Raw genomic sequence first — 21,893 nt, forward strand, 5'->3', positions numbered from 1 at the left:
TTTAACAGTACAAAATGATATGTCAAACATAAGATAAGATATATAAATACACAGGGACAGTAGGTAAGTAAGCAGTCTGCCAAGTTGTAAGTCCGTAGGTTAATAAATAACAAAGTCATTGGCTTGGAAAAAAGGAAGTCGAATCCAAATCATGCAAACGAGACGTGTCTTAGTCCGAGTCTCTAACCGGCGCGTATCTACGTCACCAGAAATAGTCCCCGCCTACGTTTTGCTTGGACTGGCGCGAAAACTTCACTCTCCTCCCACAAATACTGTCGCTTGTTTGTGATGCGTGTGCATCATGTCTAGAACCTGTGTTCTATGTTTTGAAACTAAGTGCGTCTTATTTAAACTACCAAAGGAAGAACTTCTGAGGAAACAATGGTTACAATTCATTTTTCAAAAGACAACAAAGGTGTTACCCCAGGGTTTTACTGTGCGCGCATCATTTCAATGATGATTGTGTGGCGAACCACAAGTATTATGTTTAATATGAGACATTCACCAGGGTACTGTACCTTTAAGGGAGGGAGGAGTTAGTGCAGAGTTGTTCCGGTTTTTACGTGTGTTGTTGTTTTTGATCTCACTCGCTGTTCGGAGTGAGAGATATTAAAGTGGATACTAAGCGGACTCGACGCAACTTCGTCTCTAGTCTCCTCATTTCTTGTACTCCACATTTGGTGACCCCGACGCTTGTAGGATACGGCTGACTTATGTCACAACACGAAGGTAGTGAAAATGCTGCTGCTAGCGGCGCTGCTAGCGGCGCTGCTAACGTTGGTGCTACCTGCGCCGCCACTGTAAAATTACCGGACTTCTGGCAGCACAACCCACGGCCGTGGTTTCAGCATATCGAAGCTCAGTTTCAGCTGAGAGGAATAACGCAGGACGTTACGAAATATTTCCACGTGGTAGCAGCACTGGATGCCTCGACCACAGCCAGGGCTATGGCGCTGTTAGAGGCTCCTCCGGTTGACCGGAAATACGACGCACTCAAAACATTCCTCTTGAAACTTTTTGAACTGTCGGAGCTGGAGAAAGCAGACCGCCTGCTGTCTCTGAACGGCCTTGGCGACAGCAAGCCGTCCGAGTTAATGGAGAGGATGCTAGCTGTGCTGGGCGCCGCGGATCCTTCTTTCCTTTTCGCACACATTTTTCTGCGGCAGCTCCCAGTACCTGTGCGCACCGCGCTGGCCAGTTCCACCCTCCCTTCCTCGAGAGACTACCGGGCGCTGGCTGTGGAGGCAGACAGGATTTTTCTCGCCAACCGGCAGCAGTTTGTCCATGCGCTGTTGCCTCCCCAGCACACCGCTGCCCCGCGTGGCCCCACGGAGGATGACCTGGACACTGCAGCTGCCGTGACGGCCCGACCACAGCGTGAGGACGGTTGGTGTTATTACCATTCCAGGTTTGGGGCCAAAGCCAAGCAGTGTCGCCAAACTTGCAGTTTCAGAGCCCAGGGAAAAGCCAGGGCTGGCGCTCATTAACAGCTATGGGCGCTGGCCGTGACTGCAAGCTGTTATTCATCACTGACACCTTGTCTGGCCGGCGGCTGCTGGTTGATTCAGGGGCTCAACGCAGCATCCTGCCCGCGACAGCTGTGGACACTATGGTTGGCGGGCACGGCCCCCCGATGGACGCTGCCAACGGCACACCCATTCGTACCTATGGTACAAGGTATGTGGAAGTGTGTTTCGGCGGGCGGCGTTTTGGCTGGGATTTTGTAATGGCCGCCGTGTCTACGTCACTCCTGGGGGCAGATTTCCTTTGCGCTTACAGACTGTTGGTGGATGTTACAAACTGCCGCCTAATCGACGCCCTGTCTTTTGCTTCATACCCCTGCACGCTTGGAGGGGTGGGGGCGCTTTGTCTGTCGAACACGCTTGCCACCGGGGACTTGTATCAACGCCTGCTATCTGAGTTCCCTGATATCACCACGCCCACTTTTTCATCGGCGGTGGCTAAGCATGGCGTGGAGCACTACATCACCACTGTTGGCCCCCCAGTCTATGCACGGGCCCGGCGCCTCGACTCTGCCAAGCTTGCGATAGCCAGGGAGGAGTTCGCTACCATGGAGCATCTCGGCATCGTGCGCCGCTCTAACAGCCCATGGGCCTCCCCCCTACACATGGTGACCAAGGCTGATGGCGGTTGGCGTCCCTGTGGTGATTTCCGTCGCCTGAACAACGCCACCACTCCCGACCGGTACCCAGTGCCGCACATACAGGATTTCTCCGCTCACCTAGCTGGTGCCACTTTTGCCAGTCTTTTCCAAGGTGGACCTGGTGCGTGGTTACCACCAGGTGCCTGTCCATCCACAGGATGTCCCAAAGACAGCAGTCATCACACCCTTTGGCCTTTTTGAATTCCTTCGGATGCCTTTCGGCCTCAAGGGTGCAGCGCAGACGTTTCAGCGCCTCATGGACTCTGTGTTGAGGGACATGCCATTCCTTTTTGTTTATTACCTTCTATGTATATAAACTTGTTGTTGGACACTCCATAAACCAAAGTAGGACCTAAAAAAAATCATATGTTACTTACTCTTTAACAAAGCCAGCCTGCCTGCCATAAAAGAAGAATGCCTTCAGGAAGCAAAAATAGTGGGTTCGTGGAAAAAAGCCTCTTGAAAATGCCAGCCATTTGACGCACAGTCTTGCGTTGGATCGTAGTGTGAAAAAGCCTGACACGTAGCAGTTATCTAAATGGGAAGTGGGTGATTTCACCTTACCCTGTGGTAAGACCACTTTTTAATCTGCTGGCCACGGATAGGGGGTGTGGGGACACCACTTGGGGCGCCCTCGCGCCATGGCACCCCTCGAAGACCCCAAAGACCCCTGTCCACGAACATCATATGCGTACCTCACAGGTTTATCCCATGCACTTCGGCTTACCCGCTTGTCCTCCAACATTATATGAGTTCCACGACTCAATTGTTTGCATGGGTGTCGGCTGCCAGCTTACTGCCCATTGGTGCCAGTGTCCACGAAACAACTATTTGTCCACTGATCAACTATGGGTATCGATTTGACCTTCGACCCCGCTGACCACTCCATGGCCACGCCCCCGACCACCAAACCACTTTTTGTCCGCTTTCCAACTACTTTTACCAGAACCTGCGTTCTGCCACTCGGGGCTGACATATGTTTGTCTGAGGGGGCGTGGCAATCGAGAAATGTGTTTTTAAAAAAAATATATTAATATTTACACGTTTTAAATGCCCATTCTGTGCAATGTCCACCAAGCATTTATTCGTGGCCCATTCGATAAACTGCACGTGGACAACATCATATACATCGTAATAGATACAAACTCATCATTCTACGAGGTGTTTCTAACATATGTGTGTCTAAAAGAGGGTTCTCAATGAATCGTGTTGTTTCTGACACCTAGAAATGAATATATACATTTAAAACATTGTTAAAAAGCAATCCATTTTCCAGTCTGTTCTAACTAGAAAACGCATCCATTTTCTAGTATGTTTGCATTGCCTGTCCACATGTGGTTTGTGTGAGTGGACCACGTGTAGTAGGTTGGTGGAAATAATGCTTTTTAACAATATTTAAAGTGTAAATATTGATTTTTGGGTGTCAGATACAACACTATTCAGTGAGAACACTGTTTTAGACACACACAGGTTAGGTAACGACTCGTAAAATGTTCAGTTTTGACATAAAATCGGGTGTCTTATATGTCAAAGGTCAGGGTGTAAACAAAGGTCCAGAAAACAAGAATCCTAAGGTCAGAGGACATCGAGCCTTTGCAGTGACCACTGACACGGACCCCCAAATCAGGCCCTGCATTTTCGAGTCCGTGGCTTCTTATTAAAGGGTTTAAAAGTGGATGAGTACATAGCTAAAACAAGCCTCGCTTCTAAGTCTCTGCCATTGAAATCAATGGGCTTTTTAATTTACATCAAAAAGGTTATAAAATACTTCTGGATGACCAAGAGTTTTGGCCTTTCGGTATGTCTCTCGGGGGACCGGGACGCAAGTGCACGTGAAGTTTTGGGATCGTCGGACCATCCGGCGGCCTTGCGGGAAAGTTCCTCGAGCAATTTATATGTATGGGCCACGTGTATTCAGTTGGTGGACAACCCACTTATTAGCAAAAATGTGCCATTATGTTCGTTTAAATGCATCAACTACCGCATTATTCCGTCAGTGCACTTCATTAGACACTCATATGTTAGCAACAACTTGTAGAACGCTCAGTTTGTCCTCAAAGGTCTAATTAGGGTGCCTGTTCACGAACCCCCTATCAAAAACGTATTGGATAGGTGACGGGTGGAAGGCCTTCCGTAGTGAAACGAAAGGCCGCAGGATCTTGAAGTTCTAGATTCGTGTTCTCAAGAAGCCCCAGAGGTATCCCCCAAAGGTCCAAAGCTCTACACCTTTCCCGAAAAATTCACCCTCCCCCATTCCTGAAATTAACAAGGCTGTTGAGGGGTATATAGCAAAGGCTGTGTGGTTCATTTTGTGATTGGGTGTATAATACATTTTCATTTACTCCGACGGGCCGGAATCTACGTGGTGCATAGAGCAGACCATAACGCATGTGCGCGATGCATGCGTCACTGCATGTACCATGCATAGAGCAGTCCGTGACGCATGCACGAGCTGCATGCGACGCTGAATGCGTTGTGCATAGTGCAGACCATTTTGCATGTGCGTGATGCATGCGTCACTGCATGTACCATGCATAGAGCAGTCAGTTGACGCATGCACGAGCTGAATGCGTTGTGCATAGTGCAGACCATTCCGCATGTCCGCGATGCATGCGTCACTGCATGTACCATGCATAGAGCAGTCCGTGACGCATGCATGCGCTGTATGCACCGTTGAATGCGTCATGCATAAATCAAACCGTGCCACATATGCATGCTGCGTTCGCCACTGCATGTGTCATGCATACAAGAGACCATGACGCATGCAAGCGCTGCATGCACTACTGAATGCGGCCTGCATGGAGCGGACCATGAAGCATGCGAGTGATGCATGCGTCACTGAATACGTATTGCATAAATCAGACCGTGGCGCATGCACACGCTTAAATAACCAGACGTGCAAGCATCACGCATATAGCATATAGACATGAGCAACCGTCCACCATGCACCAATCGTGCAGAGAAGCCTTGCGACCTTATGTCTTTGTTTAGGGGTCAAAAGGTCAAAATAGGGAGAGTCGTCCACGAAGCAGTTAATGAAAACATATTGGGATAGATGGTAGGTGGAAGCCCTCCCGTTGGGAAACGATAGGCCAAAGGGTCTGGACATTTTGGATTATTATTGTCTAGAAGCCCCCCATTTATGCCCCAAATGTCCAAAGTTCTTAGACCTTGCTGAAAAATCTACCTCCCCGAACACTAAACCTTCATAATGCTGTTCAGTGGTATATGAGAGACAAGGCTTTGTGCATAATCTTGTGATTGGGTGCAAAAAACATTTCCTAAACCTCTAGGGCGATGTGCTCTCGGTATGTTGTCGGGGGCCACCAGACGGGCCAGAATCTAGAATATGGGACCCCTCGGACCTTTCTGGAAATTTCCTCGTATAGCTTATTTGCATGGCTAGTCCATAGCGGTTTCGTGGACGTGACCCCGACAGGGTCAACCGATCCAAAACCGGGTCACATGCAACCGTCCATCATCCACCGATCATGCGGAAAAGCCGGGCGACTTTGTGACTTTGTTTAGGGGTCAAAAGGTCAAAATAGGGAGGGTGCATGCGTCACTGAATGGGTGCATGCGTCACTGAATGCATCATGCATAGAGCAGACCGTGTCGCATACATGCGCTCTGATAACAGCAGACTGTGACGCATGCATGCACTTTATGCGTCACTGCATGCGTCATGCATAGAGCAGTCCGTGACGCGTGTGCACTGCATGCGTTGTGCATAGAGCAGAATGTCACATCATGCGAGCACTGCATGTGTCACATCATGCGCGAACTGCATGCGTCACTGCGTGCGTGATGCATACAACAGACCGTAAGACATACATGCGCTGTATGTGTCACCGAATGGATCATGCCTATAAGAGACCGTGACGCATGCACACGCTTAAAAAAACACACGTGCATGCATCATGCATATGGCAAATAGACATGAGCAACCGTCCATCATCCACCGGTCATGCGGAAAAGCCGGGCGACTTTGTGACATTGTTTAGGGGTCAAAAGGTCAAAATAGGGAGAGTCGTCCACGAAAACGCATTGGCATAGATTATAGGTGGACGCCCTCCCGTTGGGAAACGATAGGCCGAAGGGTATGGACATTTTAGATTATTGTTGTCTAGAAGCCCCCATTTATGCCCCAAATGTCTAAGTTCTTAGAATTTCATTCTGAAAAATCCCCCCTCCCCCACCTCTGAAAGCTTCAAAAGGCTGTTGAGGGTTATATGAGAGAGAAGGCAGTGTGAGTAATCTTGTGATTGGGTGCAAAAAACATTTTCTAAACCTCTAGGGCGATGTGCTCTTGGTATGTTGTCGGGGGCCACCAGACGGGCCAGAATCTAGAATATGGGACCCCTCAGACCTTTCTGGAAATTTCCTCGTATAGCTTATTTGCATGGCTATTCCATAGCGGTTTCGTGGACGTGACCCCGACAGGGTCATCCGATCCGAAACCGGGTCACATGCAACCGTCCATCATCCACCGGTCATGCGGAAAAGCCGGGCGTCTTTGTGACTTTGTTTAGGGGTCAAAAGGTCAAAATAGGGATGGTGATTGCGTCACTGATAAGTGCATGCGTCACTGAATGCATCATGCATAGAGCAGACCGTGTCGCATACATGCGCTGCTATAACAGCAGACTGTGACGCATGCATGCGTCACTCAATGCTTCATGCATAGAGCAGACCGTGACTCATAAACGCACTGTTATAACAGCAGACTGTAACGCATGCATGCGCTTTATGCGTCACCGAACGCATCGTGCATAGAGCAGGCAGTGATGCATGCACGCACTGAAATAACAGCGCGTTTATGCGTCAGTGAATGCATAGAGAAGGCCATGGGAAGTTGTTCCATGAAAATGTAATGTACACAAGGACAGTTGTAATGGACACAAGGACAGTTTCCGCAAAGGCCCTCGGGGTCCCGAGACACCCCAAACATCACAGTCACTTGCGTCACAGTCCCACAAGCGACATACTGAAAGGGCAAAAGCGTGGGTGCCCAAAAAGTATTTTATTTCATTTTTTATGTATTACTCTGCAGCCCATTCATTTCAATGGATGAGGCTTGAAAATGAGGCCTTGCACATAAAATATGCTATCTTAATAGTCAAAATGAGCATTTAATGACTTGATACCAACATTTATGCAAACAATAAAGTGTGCTCATTGAATAATGTGGTTGTTGAAACGAAGAAATGAATATTTTTTAGTTAAACATTGTTAACAAGTGTTATGTCCACCAACTCACTACACGTCGCCCATTCAAATAAATTGCAGGTGGACATTTCTCAAAATTTCGCAAAGTCATGCAGGAAGTGACCACCTGCAATTTATATGAATGGACCACGTGTATTAAGTTGGTGGACAACCACTTTTAGGGCATATTTCAGCCTTCTATGAGTTGATGATAACATATGTAAGTCTAATAAAGTGTACTAAGGGAATAAGGTGGTTCTTTAATCATATATATGAATACATTGGACAAAAAAGTAATTACCAAGAAAAACTACACAGGACTACAAATATGGCAACCAGGAAGTGTCCACCTGCAATTTATATGAATGGACCACATGTAGTGAGTTCGTGGAAATGCATTTTTTAAGCATAAATGGGCATTCTGTGAGTTGCTGCTAACATATGTATGTCTATATAAGTGTATTAACAGACTAACAGGGTCCTTAATGCATATAGAATACTTTAAAGTGTGTCCACGAACTGCATATGTGTGGACTACTACTGTAATCTGCAGGTGGACATTTGCCCCGTTTTCCACTAAGTCATACAGGAAGTGTCCACATGCAGTTTATATAATAGACCACGTGTAGTGAGTTCGTGGAAGTGCATTTTTAAGTATATTAAGCATAAATAAGCATTCTGTGAGTTGCTGCTAACATATGTATGTCTATATAAGTGTATTAACAGACTAACAGGGTCTATAATGCATATAGATTACTTTAAAGTGTGTCCACGAACTGCATATGTGTGGACTACTACTGTAATCTGCAGGTGGACATGACCACATGCAGTTTATATGAGTGGACCACGTGTAGTGAGTTCGTGGAAGTTCATTTTTTAAGCATAAATATGCATTCTGTGAGTTGATGCTAACATATGTATGTCTATGAGAGTGTACTAACAGACTTACAGGGTCTTTAATTCATATAGATTTCTATAAAGTGTGTCCACAGACTGCATATGTGTGGACTACTACTGTAATCTGCAGGTGGACATTTGCCCCGTTTTTCACTAAGTCATAAAGGAAGTGTCCACCTGCAGTTTATATGAATGGACCACGTGTAGTTAGTTGGTTGACAACCAATTTAGGGCATAATTCAGCCTTCTGTGAATTGATGCTAACATATGTATGTCTAATAAAGTGTACTAAGGGAATAAGGTGGTTCTTTAATCGTATATATGAATACATTTGGCAAAAAAGTAAACAAGAAACGCCTGGGTAAACTAATAATCAAGAAAAACTACAAAGGACTTCAAATATGGCAACCAGGAAGTGTCCACCTGCAGTTTATATGAAGGGACCACGTGTAGTTAGTTCGTGGAAATTCATTTTTTAAGCATAAATATGCATTCTGTGAGTTGCTGCTAACATATGTATGACTATTTAAGTGTACCAACAGACTAACAGGGTCCATAATGCATATAGATTATTATAAAGTGTGTCCACCAACTGCGTATGTGTTGACTATTGTCATAAACTGCAGGTGGACATCTGCCCCGTTTTTCACTAAGTCATACAGGAAGTGTCCACCTGCAGTTTATACCAATAGACCACGTGTAGTTAGTTCGTGGAAATACATTTTATAAGCATAAATAAGCATTCTGTAAATTGCTGCTAACATATGTATCTCTATTTAAGTGTACCAACAGACTATCAGGGTCCTTAATGCATATAGATTACTTTAAAGTGTGTCCACGAACAGCATATGTGTGGACTACTACTGTAATCTGCAGGTGGACATGACCACATGCAGTTTATATGAGTGGACCACGTATAGTGAGTTCGTGGAAGTTCATTTTTTAAGCATAAATATGCATTCTGTGAGTTGATGCTAACATATGTATGTCTATGAGAGTGTACTAACAGACTTACAGGGTCTTTAATTCATATAGATTACTATAAAGTGTGTCCACAGACTGCATATGTGTGGACTACTACTGTAATCTGCAGGTGGACATTTGCCCCGTTTTTCACTAAGTCATAAAGGAAGTGTCCACCTGCAGTTTATATGAATGGACCACGTGTAGTTAGTTGGTGGACAACCAATTTAGGGCATAATTCAGCCTTCTGTGAATTGATGCTAACATATGTATGTCTAATAAAGTGTACTAAGGGAATAAGGTGGTTCTTTAATCGTATATATGAATACATTTGGCAAAAAAGTAAACAAGAAACGCCTGGGTAAACTAATAATCAAGAAAAACTACAAAGGACTTCAAATATGGCAACCAGGAAGTGTCCACCTGCAGTTTATATGAAGGGACCACGTGTAGTTAGTTCGTGGAAATTCATTTTTTAAGCATAAATATGCATTCTGTGAGTTGCTGCTAACATATGTATGACTATTTAAGTGTACCAACAGACTAACAGGGTCCATAATGCATATAGATTATTATAAAGTGTGTCCACCAACTGCGTATGTGTTGACTATTGTCATAAACTGCAGGTGGACATCTGCCCCGTTTTTCACTAAGTCATACAGGAAGTGTCCACCTGCAGTTTATACCAATAGACCACGTGTAGTTAGTTCGTGGAAATACATTTTATAAGCATAAATAAGCATTCTGTAAATTGCTGCTAACATATGTATCTCTATTTAAGTGTACCAACAGACTATCAGGGTCCTTAATGCATATAGATTACTTTAAAGTGTGTCCACGAACAGCATATGTGTGGACTACTACTGTAATCTGCAGGTGGACATGACCACATGCAGTTTATATGAGTGGACCACGTATAGTGAGTTCGTGGAAGTTCATTTTTTAAGCATAAATATGCATTCTGTGAGTTGATGCTAACATATGTATGTCTATGAGAGTGTACTAACAGACTTACAGGGTCTTTAATTCATATAGATTACTATAAAGTGTGTCCACAGACTGCATATGTGTGGACTACTACTGTAATCTGCAGGTGGACATTTGCCCCGTTTTTCACTAAGTCATAAAGGAAGTGTCCACCTGCAGTTTATATGAATGGACCACGTGTAGTTAGTTGGTGGACAACCAATTTAGGGCATAATTCAGCCTTCTGTGAATTGATGCTAACATATGTATGTCTAATAAAGTGTACTAAGGGAATAAGGTGGTTCTTTAATCGTATATATGAATACATTTGGCAAAAAAGTAAACAAGAAACGCCTGGGTAAACTAATAATCAAGAAAAACTACAAAGGACTTCAAATATGGCAACCAGGAAGTGTCCACCTGCAGTTTATATGAAGGGACCACGTGTAGTTAGTTCGTGGAAATTCATTTTTTAAGCATAAATATGCATTCTGTGAGTTGCTGCTAACATATGTATGACTATTTAAGTGAACCAACAGACTAACAGGGTCCACAATGCATATAGATTATTATAAAGTGTGTCCACGAACTGCATAAGTGTTGACTATTGTCATAAACTGCAGGTGGACATTTGCCCCGTTTTTCACTAAGTCATAAAGGAAGTGTCCACCTGCAGTTTATACCAATAGACCACGTGTTGTTAGTTCGTGGAAATACATTTTATAAGCATAAATAAGCATTCTGTAAATTGCTGCTAACATATGTATCTCTATTTAAGTGTACCAACAGACTATCAGGGTCCTTAATGCATATAGATTACTTTAAAGTGTGTCAACGAACAGCATATGTGTGGACTACTACTGTAATCTGCAGGTGGACATGACCACCTGCAGTTTATATGAGTGGACCACGTATAGTGAGTTCGTGGAAGTTCATTTTTTAAGCATAAATATGCATTCTGTGAGTTGATGCTAACATATGTATGTCTATGAGAGTGTACTAACAGACTTACAGGGTCTTTAATTCATATAGATTACTATAAAGTGTGTCCACAGACTGCATATGTGTGGACTACTACTGTAATCTGCAGGTGGACATTTGCCCCGTTTTTCACTAAGTCATAAAGGAAGTGTCCACCTGCAGTTTATATGAATGGACCACGTGTAGTTAGTTGGTGGACAACCAATTTAGGGCATAATTCAGCCTTCTGTGAATTGATGCTAACATATGTATGTCTAATAAAGTGTACTAAGGGAATAAGGTGGTTCTTTAATCGTATATATGAATACATTTGGCAAAAAAGTAAACAAGAAACGCCTGGGTAAACTAATAATCAAGAAAAACTACAAAGGACTTCAAATATGGCAACCAGGAAGTGTCCACCTGCAGTTTATATGAAGGGACCACGTGTAGTTAGTTCGTGGAAATTCATTTTTTAAGCATAAATATGCATTCTGTGAGTTGCTGCTAACATATGTATGACTATTTAAGTGAACCAACAGACTAACAGGGTCCACAATGCATATAGATTATTATAAAGTGTGTCCACGAACTTAATATGTGTGGTCCATTAAAATAAATTGTAGGTGGAAATTTGCCCCGTTTTTCACTAAGTCATACAGGAAGTGTCCACAGCCAGTTTATATAATGGACCACGTGTAGTGAGTTCGTGGAAGTTCATTTTTAAGCATAATTAAGCATAAATAAGCTTTCTGTGAGTTGCTGCTAACATATGTATGTCTATTAAGGTGTACCAACTGACTAACAGGGTCCATAATGCATATGGATTATTCTAAAGTGTGTCCACGAACTTAATACGTGTGGCCCATTAAAATAAATTGTAGGTGGACAAGCCAAATTTAGTTTGCAAGTGGACAAATAGTGCTTCCGTGGTACGGGGGGGGGGCGGGGGTCGACCCGGGTGGTCCCCTGACCATCTTGGCAAAACTAGTTGGTTAGTGGTCAAATAGTGCTTCCGTGGTACGGGAGGGGGGTGGGGGTCGACCCTGGTGGTCACCTGACCACTTTGGCAAAAGTAGTTGGTTAGTGGACAAATAGTGCTTCCGTGGTACGGGGGGGGGGGTGGGGGTCGACCCTGGTGGTCACCTGACCACTTTGGCAATAGTAGTTGGTTAGTGGACAAATAGTGCTTTGGTGGTACAGGGGGCGTGTCAGGGGGCGTCGCCCGCCAAAAGAGGGACCAATCACTGAGATGAATTGGGGTCCCAGGACCACCTGCAAAAGATAGTTGGGAAGTGGGATAAATATCATGTTCGTGGACACTCGGGGTAAGCACAGACCACCCACCCCTGGACTATGCCAATGGAATGAGCCCCATTCACTTTAATTGGGCCGTGGACAGGCTTGGCGCCACACTGTGGTCGACTGCCGAAGCGCAGCTGGGGAGCTCTTTGCTTGGCGCGCCTCCCGTCCGGACCCCCTTTAGCGAGGGGGCGTGGTTTCACCCCAGGTCCGCTCGGGGGGGTCTCCCCTTCGGTTGACCCCGGCGTCGGACCCCCGAAAAATCTGGGGTCTTCCCCGCGCAGCGTACACGAAACCATTTCCACGAGCCTGTTAGTCCAATGACGATGTGGACTGCTCGCAAAAGTTTTGGACTTCTGGGAGTAAGCATCTTTTCAATTTAAACATGCATTAAATAACAGGTTTAAACGAGTGTCTTTATGACAGTTAAGACTATTTAAGAATCCATCATCCACCATTATTGTATACTTTATATACGAGGATATGTTGATAAACACAATAAAAAGATGGTTGTGGGTTGGTTATTTATTCGGTGTCAGAGCACACGTGAATATTAGCCCCCATCAGCTATTGACAGAGAGAGAAGTGTGTCATGGTTCAGTTTATCTGCCTGTGCATGCAACCATTTTATGTCATCGAAAAAGACACTATTGGTTATTTTAAAAGGGGGCGAAGTCACTCGATATGTCTCTGCATTTTTCAGTTGAAATCATGTCAACACATTAAATAAGGCTGACCGTTCCAAGGCATTGCAGTGGCGCTTTAAAAAAACACAGCGTACCCATGAGGAGTGTTCCTTCATCTGGTGCTGGTTGCTATGGGGACCGCTGGCATGACCACGCCAGAAGCAGCTCTGACAAAGCTGGTAGCCATGGCACTGCTGGCAGCGGTACCGGAAACCCATCATGCTCTCACTCCGGCAATACGAACATTCCACTGGATGGAAGACTGTGACAAACAAGAACATTTTGAACAAACATTTGTTAAGTCACCTTGACTTAACCAATATTCTACGTTCACTGCAAGTCATTTGATTTTAAAGAAAAAAAAACAAGGTTAGAGAAAGTCATTTACAGTGGGAGTAAAGTGTGCCATTATCTGCAGGGTGTATAGACTGCAATGTGAAGCTTATATTATTGGTAAATTAATTCTAAACCAACTAACTGAACGGTAAATTCGGTTACGTGTAAATCGCACATGTCTCATGTTAACAAGTGCTAACAACATTATGGCACAATTTTGTATAATTTTGCAACGTCCAGACACACTGGCTGAGGCAAAATAGATGTAAAAAACCATGCAATCTTCCAGTCCTCCAAAAGCAGCTCCTACCATTCTCTACATTAGCTAGTCGGTGCATGAGAGGTAGCCAGACGAGGCACTGTGGGGGTGGGTCTGCCATCAACACGTCCAAAAACGTATTCAGCAAGATCTTCTTCTGACAAAAAACAGATAAGACACTCTCAGTAAGACTCAGAAACAGGTTGAATAAGATCCCAATCGCTTTAAAGGAACTCTGGCTGTTATATGAGAGAGATTAGTGTAGTCACCTGCTGAGGGAAGCATGTTCTCACAGAATGCTCGTTGTAGCCGAATGAAGGTCCCTCGAATACTGCCGTGGGGAGCTTCAGCACTTCCCTCAGGAACTGGTCGAATTTGGCAAAGACCATCACCCCATTCGAGTCTGATATCTGGGAAAATATATCTAAAGGAGAAAGAAGTCAATTTGAGGAACGTCGTAACAAAAGAAGTGAATAAATATTTGAGCATTTACAAAATCAGCAATGAATGTTTAATTTACCATATCATATATGGCTCTCCTGTTTTTGCCAAGTGGTTGATATCCTTAGGACAACATCATGTTGACCCTGGGACAACATTTAAATCAACCAATCAGATTTCAGAAATAAGTTTACAGATTCTTTGTAATCTTCCAGCCAGGATTAGGTGTTTCTAGACCATTGTTTTTCACTTATCACTTCCCTCTGATTTTAGGGGTAAGTTATGGTTAGGGTTGGGGTTTGGTTTGGGTTAAGGTTTTATTTATAAAAATGTTGTCGTAAGGTTAACAAAATATGTTGTCCTGAGGACATCAACCACTTGGCAAAATCAGGTCAAGCATCATTTATAATGCATGAGGATTATATTAGTGATGTTTAATTGCAACTGTGAGATAAAATAAAGTTCATCCTATTGAAATGAGATCACAAGTATATTAAAACAGAGTTTCTTTTCTGTGGGAAATCACCATTTGAATGGCTCTCAGTCCATGTCTGTTAGCCTTGATGTCTATCTACAGGTTATGTTGTTGTTTTCCTAAATGTTTACTAATTGTATAGCAGATAAACACATTTGGTATTACATTTACAGTATTCTTTTAGCAGACGCTTTTGTCCAAAGTGTCCTACAATTGTCGCTGTCCTCCCGAGACCTCGGATGTCCAAATTCGCTGTTTTTGAGGAAATGGAAAAAAACACTGCGTTCAAAGTTGGCAATCACTTTTTAATACTTTCATTGGTTAGATATTTTCAAAACCCAGTGACAAACATAAAGGGTGACTAATAATAATGACTTATGACATGTGAGAATGCTGTTTGGGGACTACAGCTCCGCATTTAACACCATCGTGCCTGCCACACTGGTTGCAAAGCTCCAGACTCTGGGACTAAACAGATACTCTGTGCAGCTGGATCCTGGACTTACTGACAGGCAGAAGTCAGGTGGTCAGAATGGGCCACAAAACTTCAAAAACTTCATCCCCTCTGACCCTCAACACTGCTGCTCCTCAGGGTTGGGTCCTCAGCCCACTCCTGTACTCTTTGTACACACATGACTGTGCAGCCACGCACAGCTCCAAAGTCATCGTCAAATTCGCTGACGACACAACAGTGATAGTCCTGCTCACTCAACATCGACAAGACCAAGGAGCTGGTGGTGGACTTAAGGAGACAGGGCAGAGAATGCAACACCCATCACCATTGACAATTCACCTGTGGAGCGGGTAAAAAGCTTTAAGTTCCTAGGCGTTCACATCACTGAGGATCTCACATGGTCCGCTCACAAAGATGGAGTGCTGAAGAAAACACACCAAGGTCTCTTCTTCCTGACACGGCTGAGGAAGTTTGGAATGAGCCCCAGCATCCTCAGAACATTCTACACCTGCACTGTGGAAAGCATCCTGACGGGCTGCATCACCGCCTGGTTTGCAAACAGCACCACAGGCAACCGCAAAGCTCTGCAAAGGGTTGTGTGAACTGCCCGCCACATTGTGGGAGGTGAGCTTCCCTCCCTTCAGGACTTCTACACCAGATGGTGGATAAATAAAGCCTGGAGGATGATCAGTGGCTCCAGCCACCCGTCCCACAGACTGCTCTCTCTGCTGCCCTCAGGAAGATGTTTCCGCAGCATCCGATCCCGCACTAACCGACTGAGGGATAGCTTTTTCCCTGGGCTATCAGGCTAATGAACACTCAGAACTAACACACCCCCGAGCACACTTCCACTTTACGGTATGCTATTTAACTTTAAACACAGTTCATACTGGACTACATGACACTGCACTAATATAACAATCTATCTGCTACCACTGAATACCATCCAATGCATGACATTCCCATATTCAGCTTATGTATAATCAGCTGCACCTTCGCATTTTATTGTGTGTACATAATGCAGAATGTGTACATATGGTGTATAATGTGTATTGATAACTGTAAGTATGTCTAATAGTACACTGTGTGTACTGAGTATATGTATATGTTGCACACTGTCATCTGTATAAGTCTGTATGTATGTAAATAGCACTGTATATATGTTAATTATTTCTGCACTTTCTGGAGCACGCTCTCAAGAATTTCACTCACCAAGGCACTTGTGCTGTGGTGATGTGACAATAAAATTTATTATATTTGACAATAACAAAAAATCACATAATATGGAGAAACAAGGTTTCAGAAGGACAACAGCGAAATGAGGCAGCATTAACAATTTGTCTTTACAGCAAACAATAAGCATTTCTCACGTTAACCGCAGTCTTACACTCTCTGTGGTAAGACTAAATAAAAAGTTGGAAACTAAAACTCTGCAGAAATTGAAAGACTGATTATTAGTCAATTAATTTCTAATATTACGATTATTTTTTTATTTACAATGTAATAAGATTTATCAATTCAGTTTTTAGGAGGACTAATAATTTTGTTAATCATCTCTATGATCATTTTGCAAGGACTTCAATTTTGCTTCAGAATGCAATTTTAAGTTTACCCCGAATGTACACAAGAGGGCACCAAACACTCAGAGAACCTTTTGGGGAAAAAACCCAGGCTGTTTATTATTTTTGATTTAAAGCTTGTGCACATGGCTTCAAAGAAAGGATGTGTTATGTTATGTTACTGTGTACTAATAATCCTTAAACAGTGAGGCATATTAATAATTTAGCAGAGAGAAATGTAGCAGTTACATCCCACTAGTCTAGCATACACTTAATGCAAATCAGTCACACCTCCCTATAGAGCATATAATCATCATTTGATGTCTCTTAGGAATATTTTTTTTTCTGTGAGTCATCTCTGAATAGCTGTTTAAGTAGTATTATACTCACAACGTATTTTGTCAAGTATTTTACCCCCACACATGGTAGCTAGCATTGCCTTCATGGCAAACACTGTAAGTTTCCCATGGCCTTCACTGAAACAAAGAAAACACATGATCAGAAGATATTCTAAGCCTGTTTACTCTATACACTAACTCCATACACACCTGTCATAAGTAGCCACGATGAAGTTTAGCAGTAGACCAATGGATTGTTCCACGTTTATTTGGTGGGTGGTGGGCAGCCGCTTGTTGAGCTGGTAAAATATGGAGGACAAAATGGTCTCCAGGCGTGACACATTAATCTCCGCGTTGTGATCTAATGTGCTTAGGCCGTTATCACGGAAGGCTTCGATCATGTTCCAGACGTCCACCAGGTGAACTGCGACAGGGAAGATGAAAGACGTTTAATAAAAGACTCTGGAAAAAGATTGAACTATCGATACAAGCATTTACAGCTACGGAAAAATCAAAAGACAAATCCAGTTTTGCCTTTAATTAGCATTTCTGTACATATTGTGGCAATTTCAACCCAAAACAATCTCAGGAATGAAAGTCACCAAGCTGTCATGATTCCACCTCACCTTGTCAGGTATTTCTTGGTCTAGAGGTGGAATCATACAGAATCCTCTGTTTCATGTGGGAGAGAGACGATTTCTTCTCTCTCCGTGTCTCGTCTCTGGCCCCGCCCCTCTCTCTTCTCGTCAGCTTTCCCTGAGTGCTAATCCCCAGCACCTGTTGCTCGTTACCATCCTCTGTTTGTTTCCCCTATAAAGAGTCCTCATGTTTCTTTGTCTCGTTGCTCGTGCATTGTAAGCTGTACCTGTATTTGTATGCTGTGTGTATACCTGGTCCTCGTCTGAGTTGTTCTAAGTAAGTGTCAGTTCAGTTTATATCAAGTGTTTGTTTTTGTACCCAGCTTTAGTGAGTCAGTGTTCTTGGTTAAGTTTATTATTTACCCTGTTTACCCCATTGTGGGTTTTGTTTTGCCTTTTTAGTCTTGTGATATATATAATAAATTATCTGTTAACCCCGCTATCCCTGAGTCCTGCCTGCAATTGGGTTCTACCTCCCCAATCCTGACACAAGCGGCAATCTGAGAGGCTTATTCTATTGTTTATTCATTTTTAACTGATCATAAAATACGCATCGAAATGAATATTGTGTTGTTTAAACATGAACATTTACTTGTTTCTTTGCTTTATTAAATATCTGAAAACATTACATATTATTGTCACTTTTGATACCTATAAATAGTAAATTCAGAAAAACTAAAAATGTATTCGTGGTGGTCTCTTAATTTTTTCCACTGGTTTAGTGGAACCATCCCTCAAAATTGTTGTTCCTATTCTTATATGCAGCTGACAAACAATAGTTTTTGCCTAAATGTAAAAATAATACAGTATAAGGTCCCAGAAGCCAAGTTTCGATCACCCAGCCAAATGAAGATGAGCTGGTGCATGCCATCGCCGCTTGGGTTCCCCCCATTCCCTCTGGGTCCTTTTTGGGCCGAACGGCCAAAGAGTTCACAGTTGCTTAACTTTGACTGTGATTGGATTTAGCAACAGCTGTCTTCTCTTAAATGAATGTCTCTTTATTGCATCCACCACTTTGATGCAACCCTGAAGTTTTGTGAAGTGGGACAAACATTCTAACCACCATGCATTGCTTCAAGCCAAACATATAATGACATTTCCCCAAAGACCAACTGAAGAATAAGATCACATGAGAGTTTGAGTCACACACTGAGTGTGTGAGTAAAAAGCTAATTCTAAAAATCCTAAAGCCATCAAAGGTTTAGGAACATCTCTCTTAAATTCAGATACAGTCTTGGTGCGTTTTAAAGTTGTAGTGCTGTTAACTGTTAAATGTTAAAAACATTTTCACCAAGTGATTATTGTGGCGAAAAAAAATCACAATAATGATATTATCACAATATTTAACTTTTTAATAAATAAAGTAATCAGTCAAAATAATCTTCAATTTAGTTTATTTTGTGTTTTCTCGTTATTTCAACCAGTGAATCACAGTGAAAATATGAGTGCAGGGAGACAGAGATAGAGAGATGTAATATCAACACAATATCGAAAATCATGGTTTATATTATCTATAATATCACAGTTGATGTCCATATTGGTATACAAGAACATCTAAACTCTCAATAGCCCTTGAGGCAAACTGATAAACTCATTTGCTGCGGTTTGTAGGTCACTGACAGGCTTATATTAGATGCTGTGGAACGAAAACCAGCCATGTTGACTTGTGAGTCCACTTTTTGTTATATATTCGATGCTTTACTCGACTACAGTATAATAATGTTTTTGTATTATTATTTTTATTGAAGGGATTTTCTGTTGATATGCAGTATGCAATACATTGTGATTAAATCACATCATGTAATAATGCAATCATTTTTGTCACGCTATTGACAGTATTATTTATACTATTGACAAATGATTAACCCATGAATTAATAGAATGAGGTCCAATAGCATTTGAGAATGTAAAAAGTACATATAAAATATCAAAAAAAGGAAAAGTACTTACGGTTGCATCTTTTCTGAACAAATCGTAGCTTGCATGCCGTCCTATACGTTGAGAGACGAATAACATCAAAGTTTTGTGCCCCTGGTGAAAATTACATGCATAAATTTTTGGCCACTTTTAAGTTCCAAAGGGTGTAATCAGTGAACATGCGCAAACATATTCCCAAACATGAACATGCTACAAAATATGCTTATGCAGTACCTACTTATAAAGGAATATTGGCAGTTCTACTGGAACCATCAATTTGATCCTAGCGTTTGTTAAAATCCCTTTTTTTATTTTAAAACTAGAGTCTCTATGCAAGTGAATTGCCTTGTGGCAGTGACAGATGAACAGGATTCAAGGTTCTGTATGTGTGTGCTGTATAGTGTGTGTTTAATTCATTGTGTAGGAAATGTTCGGTGATGGTGTTAGCTCTGAAAGCAACTTACTCATCTCCATGAAGAGCTGTCTCTTCTCCACCATGGCCTTACAGCTTTTACTTCCCTCTTCAATCATTCTGCACAACACATAAGGTCCATTTAATACCACAGATTAAGCACGGCCCTGCAGAGGCACATTTTGAAGCTACAACTCACACCAACATAAATGAAAAGAATGCCTTTAAACTAGAGCGAATATTAGCAATACCATCAGAAACGCTGATATAATACCAAATATTATGATCGATCGATCGATTTAAATTGTCGGAACAAAAGCTCCATTCTAACTGAAAGCGAATGCTCACCCAGACCTGCCTGAAACGTCCTGTGTAACCACACCCCCACAAATCCACGTCAGTTTGTGGTATTAGTTGAATTAGACCCCCAAAATGAATGCATAAGTAAGGTGGGCGTAGCTTACAAGTCAATACAATTGCTTTGGAACCTAATGTGGGAACAAGCGTTACGTCACACGCTTTAAGTATTTGACCAATCACTACGCACTGGTTAACTGTCCAATCAAAGCGCGTTTCAGAGAGGCGGGTCAAAAAGGAGATAGAAACATTCACGGTACGTGGGAAATAGGCTTACAGCGTTGAACCTTAAATCGTGTATATACATATTGCATTACATTTAAAACGAACGATAATATTCGTTTTAGCCGTATCATATGACCATTCACTTCCGGTAGACCTCCGCAAAAAATCAACAAATGTTGATAAGTTTTAATTTACTACACTCAGTAAACAATAATATATTAATCTAAATGAATGTTAATTACATTAATTGTTGTAACCAAACACAGGCCGGAAGTTAACTTCGGGCCAGGCGCGTGCGTCTGATGAAACCCCTTAACACATCTTATGCAAACTCCTTTTGAACAACTTTATTCCACAGGAAACTCTTAAGCCCTCTATCACTCACCTGTCAGGCGTGCTGGGTCTCAGATAAGGTGATGCAAAGGAACCAGGAAGCGCCTACGAAAAGAAAAAAGTGATTTTGACGTTGACATCTGGGGAAAGACCCCGTTGACGCTACCCCCACACGCGAAAATAAACCCAGAAGTAAATCCCTGAATCACAAAAGGCCATCTGAGTCCTCTCGCTCCACGCAAGTACTGATTATGTATGACAATAGTGTCTCGCAATGGCGGCATCCTGTGAATTAATGATACAAGAGCTGCTAAAGAGCCACTTAATAGTGACATGCAGAGAATACATCACAGCGGAAATGATGGTACAAATTCAAAGCAGAATGACTGTGTAAATATAGGTTAATACTGGATATTATCCTTATTTATTTGCATGTGCTGCGAGTAAGAGGTTAAGCCTGAATTACTATGTTGTTATTGTGTAGTAGTTGTTACATCATCAACATAGCGCATTACATCATCTGTTCACATTTATTCGAGGTATCCATCATTCGGGCATCTACTGATCACATTCAGCCAATGAATTCGCTCTAATGTAGAGCTACAGGGCCAGTCGAAAGCATTATGTCATTCCTGACCGTAAAAGACACTGCTGACATTATGAAATCTGGCTTTTAGTCATTCATTTTCCGTTACAGTATTTTGTATTCCCGATGATTGCTGGATGAACAGGCCCACGATAGAAGTAACACACCACCTTTAAATAATGACAGCGCGCTTTAACCGTGACTCAACGTGAGGACTGTCCACCAAGCACCAACAAACACCGTGTAAACAGATCCATCTTTAATTAAAAATATATATAATAGTCCACCGTATTGCGTCCGTGTGATATGAATACATGTCGCCATAGTATTTTAACGTAACCCCCATGTGCACCTTTACGTTAATAAACAGGATGATATACGGTGCGTTAATAGGCTACACGAAGAGGGATGAAACTA

General features: G+C 42.7%; 1 protein-coding gene across 8 annotated transcripts in view; it reads right to left on the reverse strand.

Annotated features, from left to right (window-relative positions):
• dtnbb (dystrobrevin, beta b) overlaps window positions 1-21,893 on the reverse strand; it is a 53,259-nt gene that overhangs the window by 30,997 nt on the left and 369 nt on the right. For 7 of the 8 annotated variants that reach the window (XM_056767424.1, XM_056767421.1, XM_056767423.1 and 4 more), the window contains exons 2-9: window positions 20,943-20,995; window positions 20,028-20,095; window positions 19,597-19,677; window positions 17,219-17,432; window positions 17,061-17,146; window positions 14,011-14,165; window positions 13,793-13,898; window positions 13,242-13,408 (exon numbers count right to left, since the gene is read on the reverse strand). In XM_056767424.1, coding sequence (XP_056623402.1) covers window positions 13,242-13,408; window positions 13,793-13,898; window positions 14,011-14,165; window positions 17,061-17,146; window positions 17,219-17,432; window positions 19,597-19,677; window positions 20,028-20,094 — 876 coding nt within the window. In that variant the 5' untranslated portion in view covers window position 20,095; window positions 20,943-20,995. The remainder of the gene's footprint in view (window positions 1-13,241; window positions 13,409-13,792; window positions 13,899-14,010; window positions 14,166-17,060; window positions 17,147-17,218; window positions 17,433-19,596; window positions 19,678-20,027; window positions 20,096-20,942; window positions 20,996-21,893) is intronic. The other variant, XM_056767422.1, reaches the window with a different exon arrangement.

This window comes from Triplophysa dalaica, chromosome 15 (assembly GCF_015846415.1).
Source record: "Triplophysa dalaica isolate WHDGS20190420 chromosome 15, ASM1584641v1, whole genome shotgun sequence".
NCBI lineage: Eukaryota > Metazoa > Chordata > Actinopteri > Cypriniformes > Nemacheilidae > Triplophysa > Triplophysa dalaica.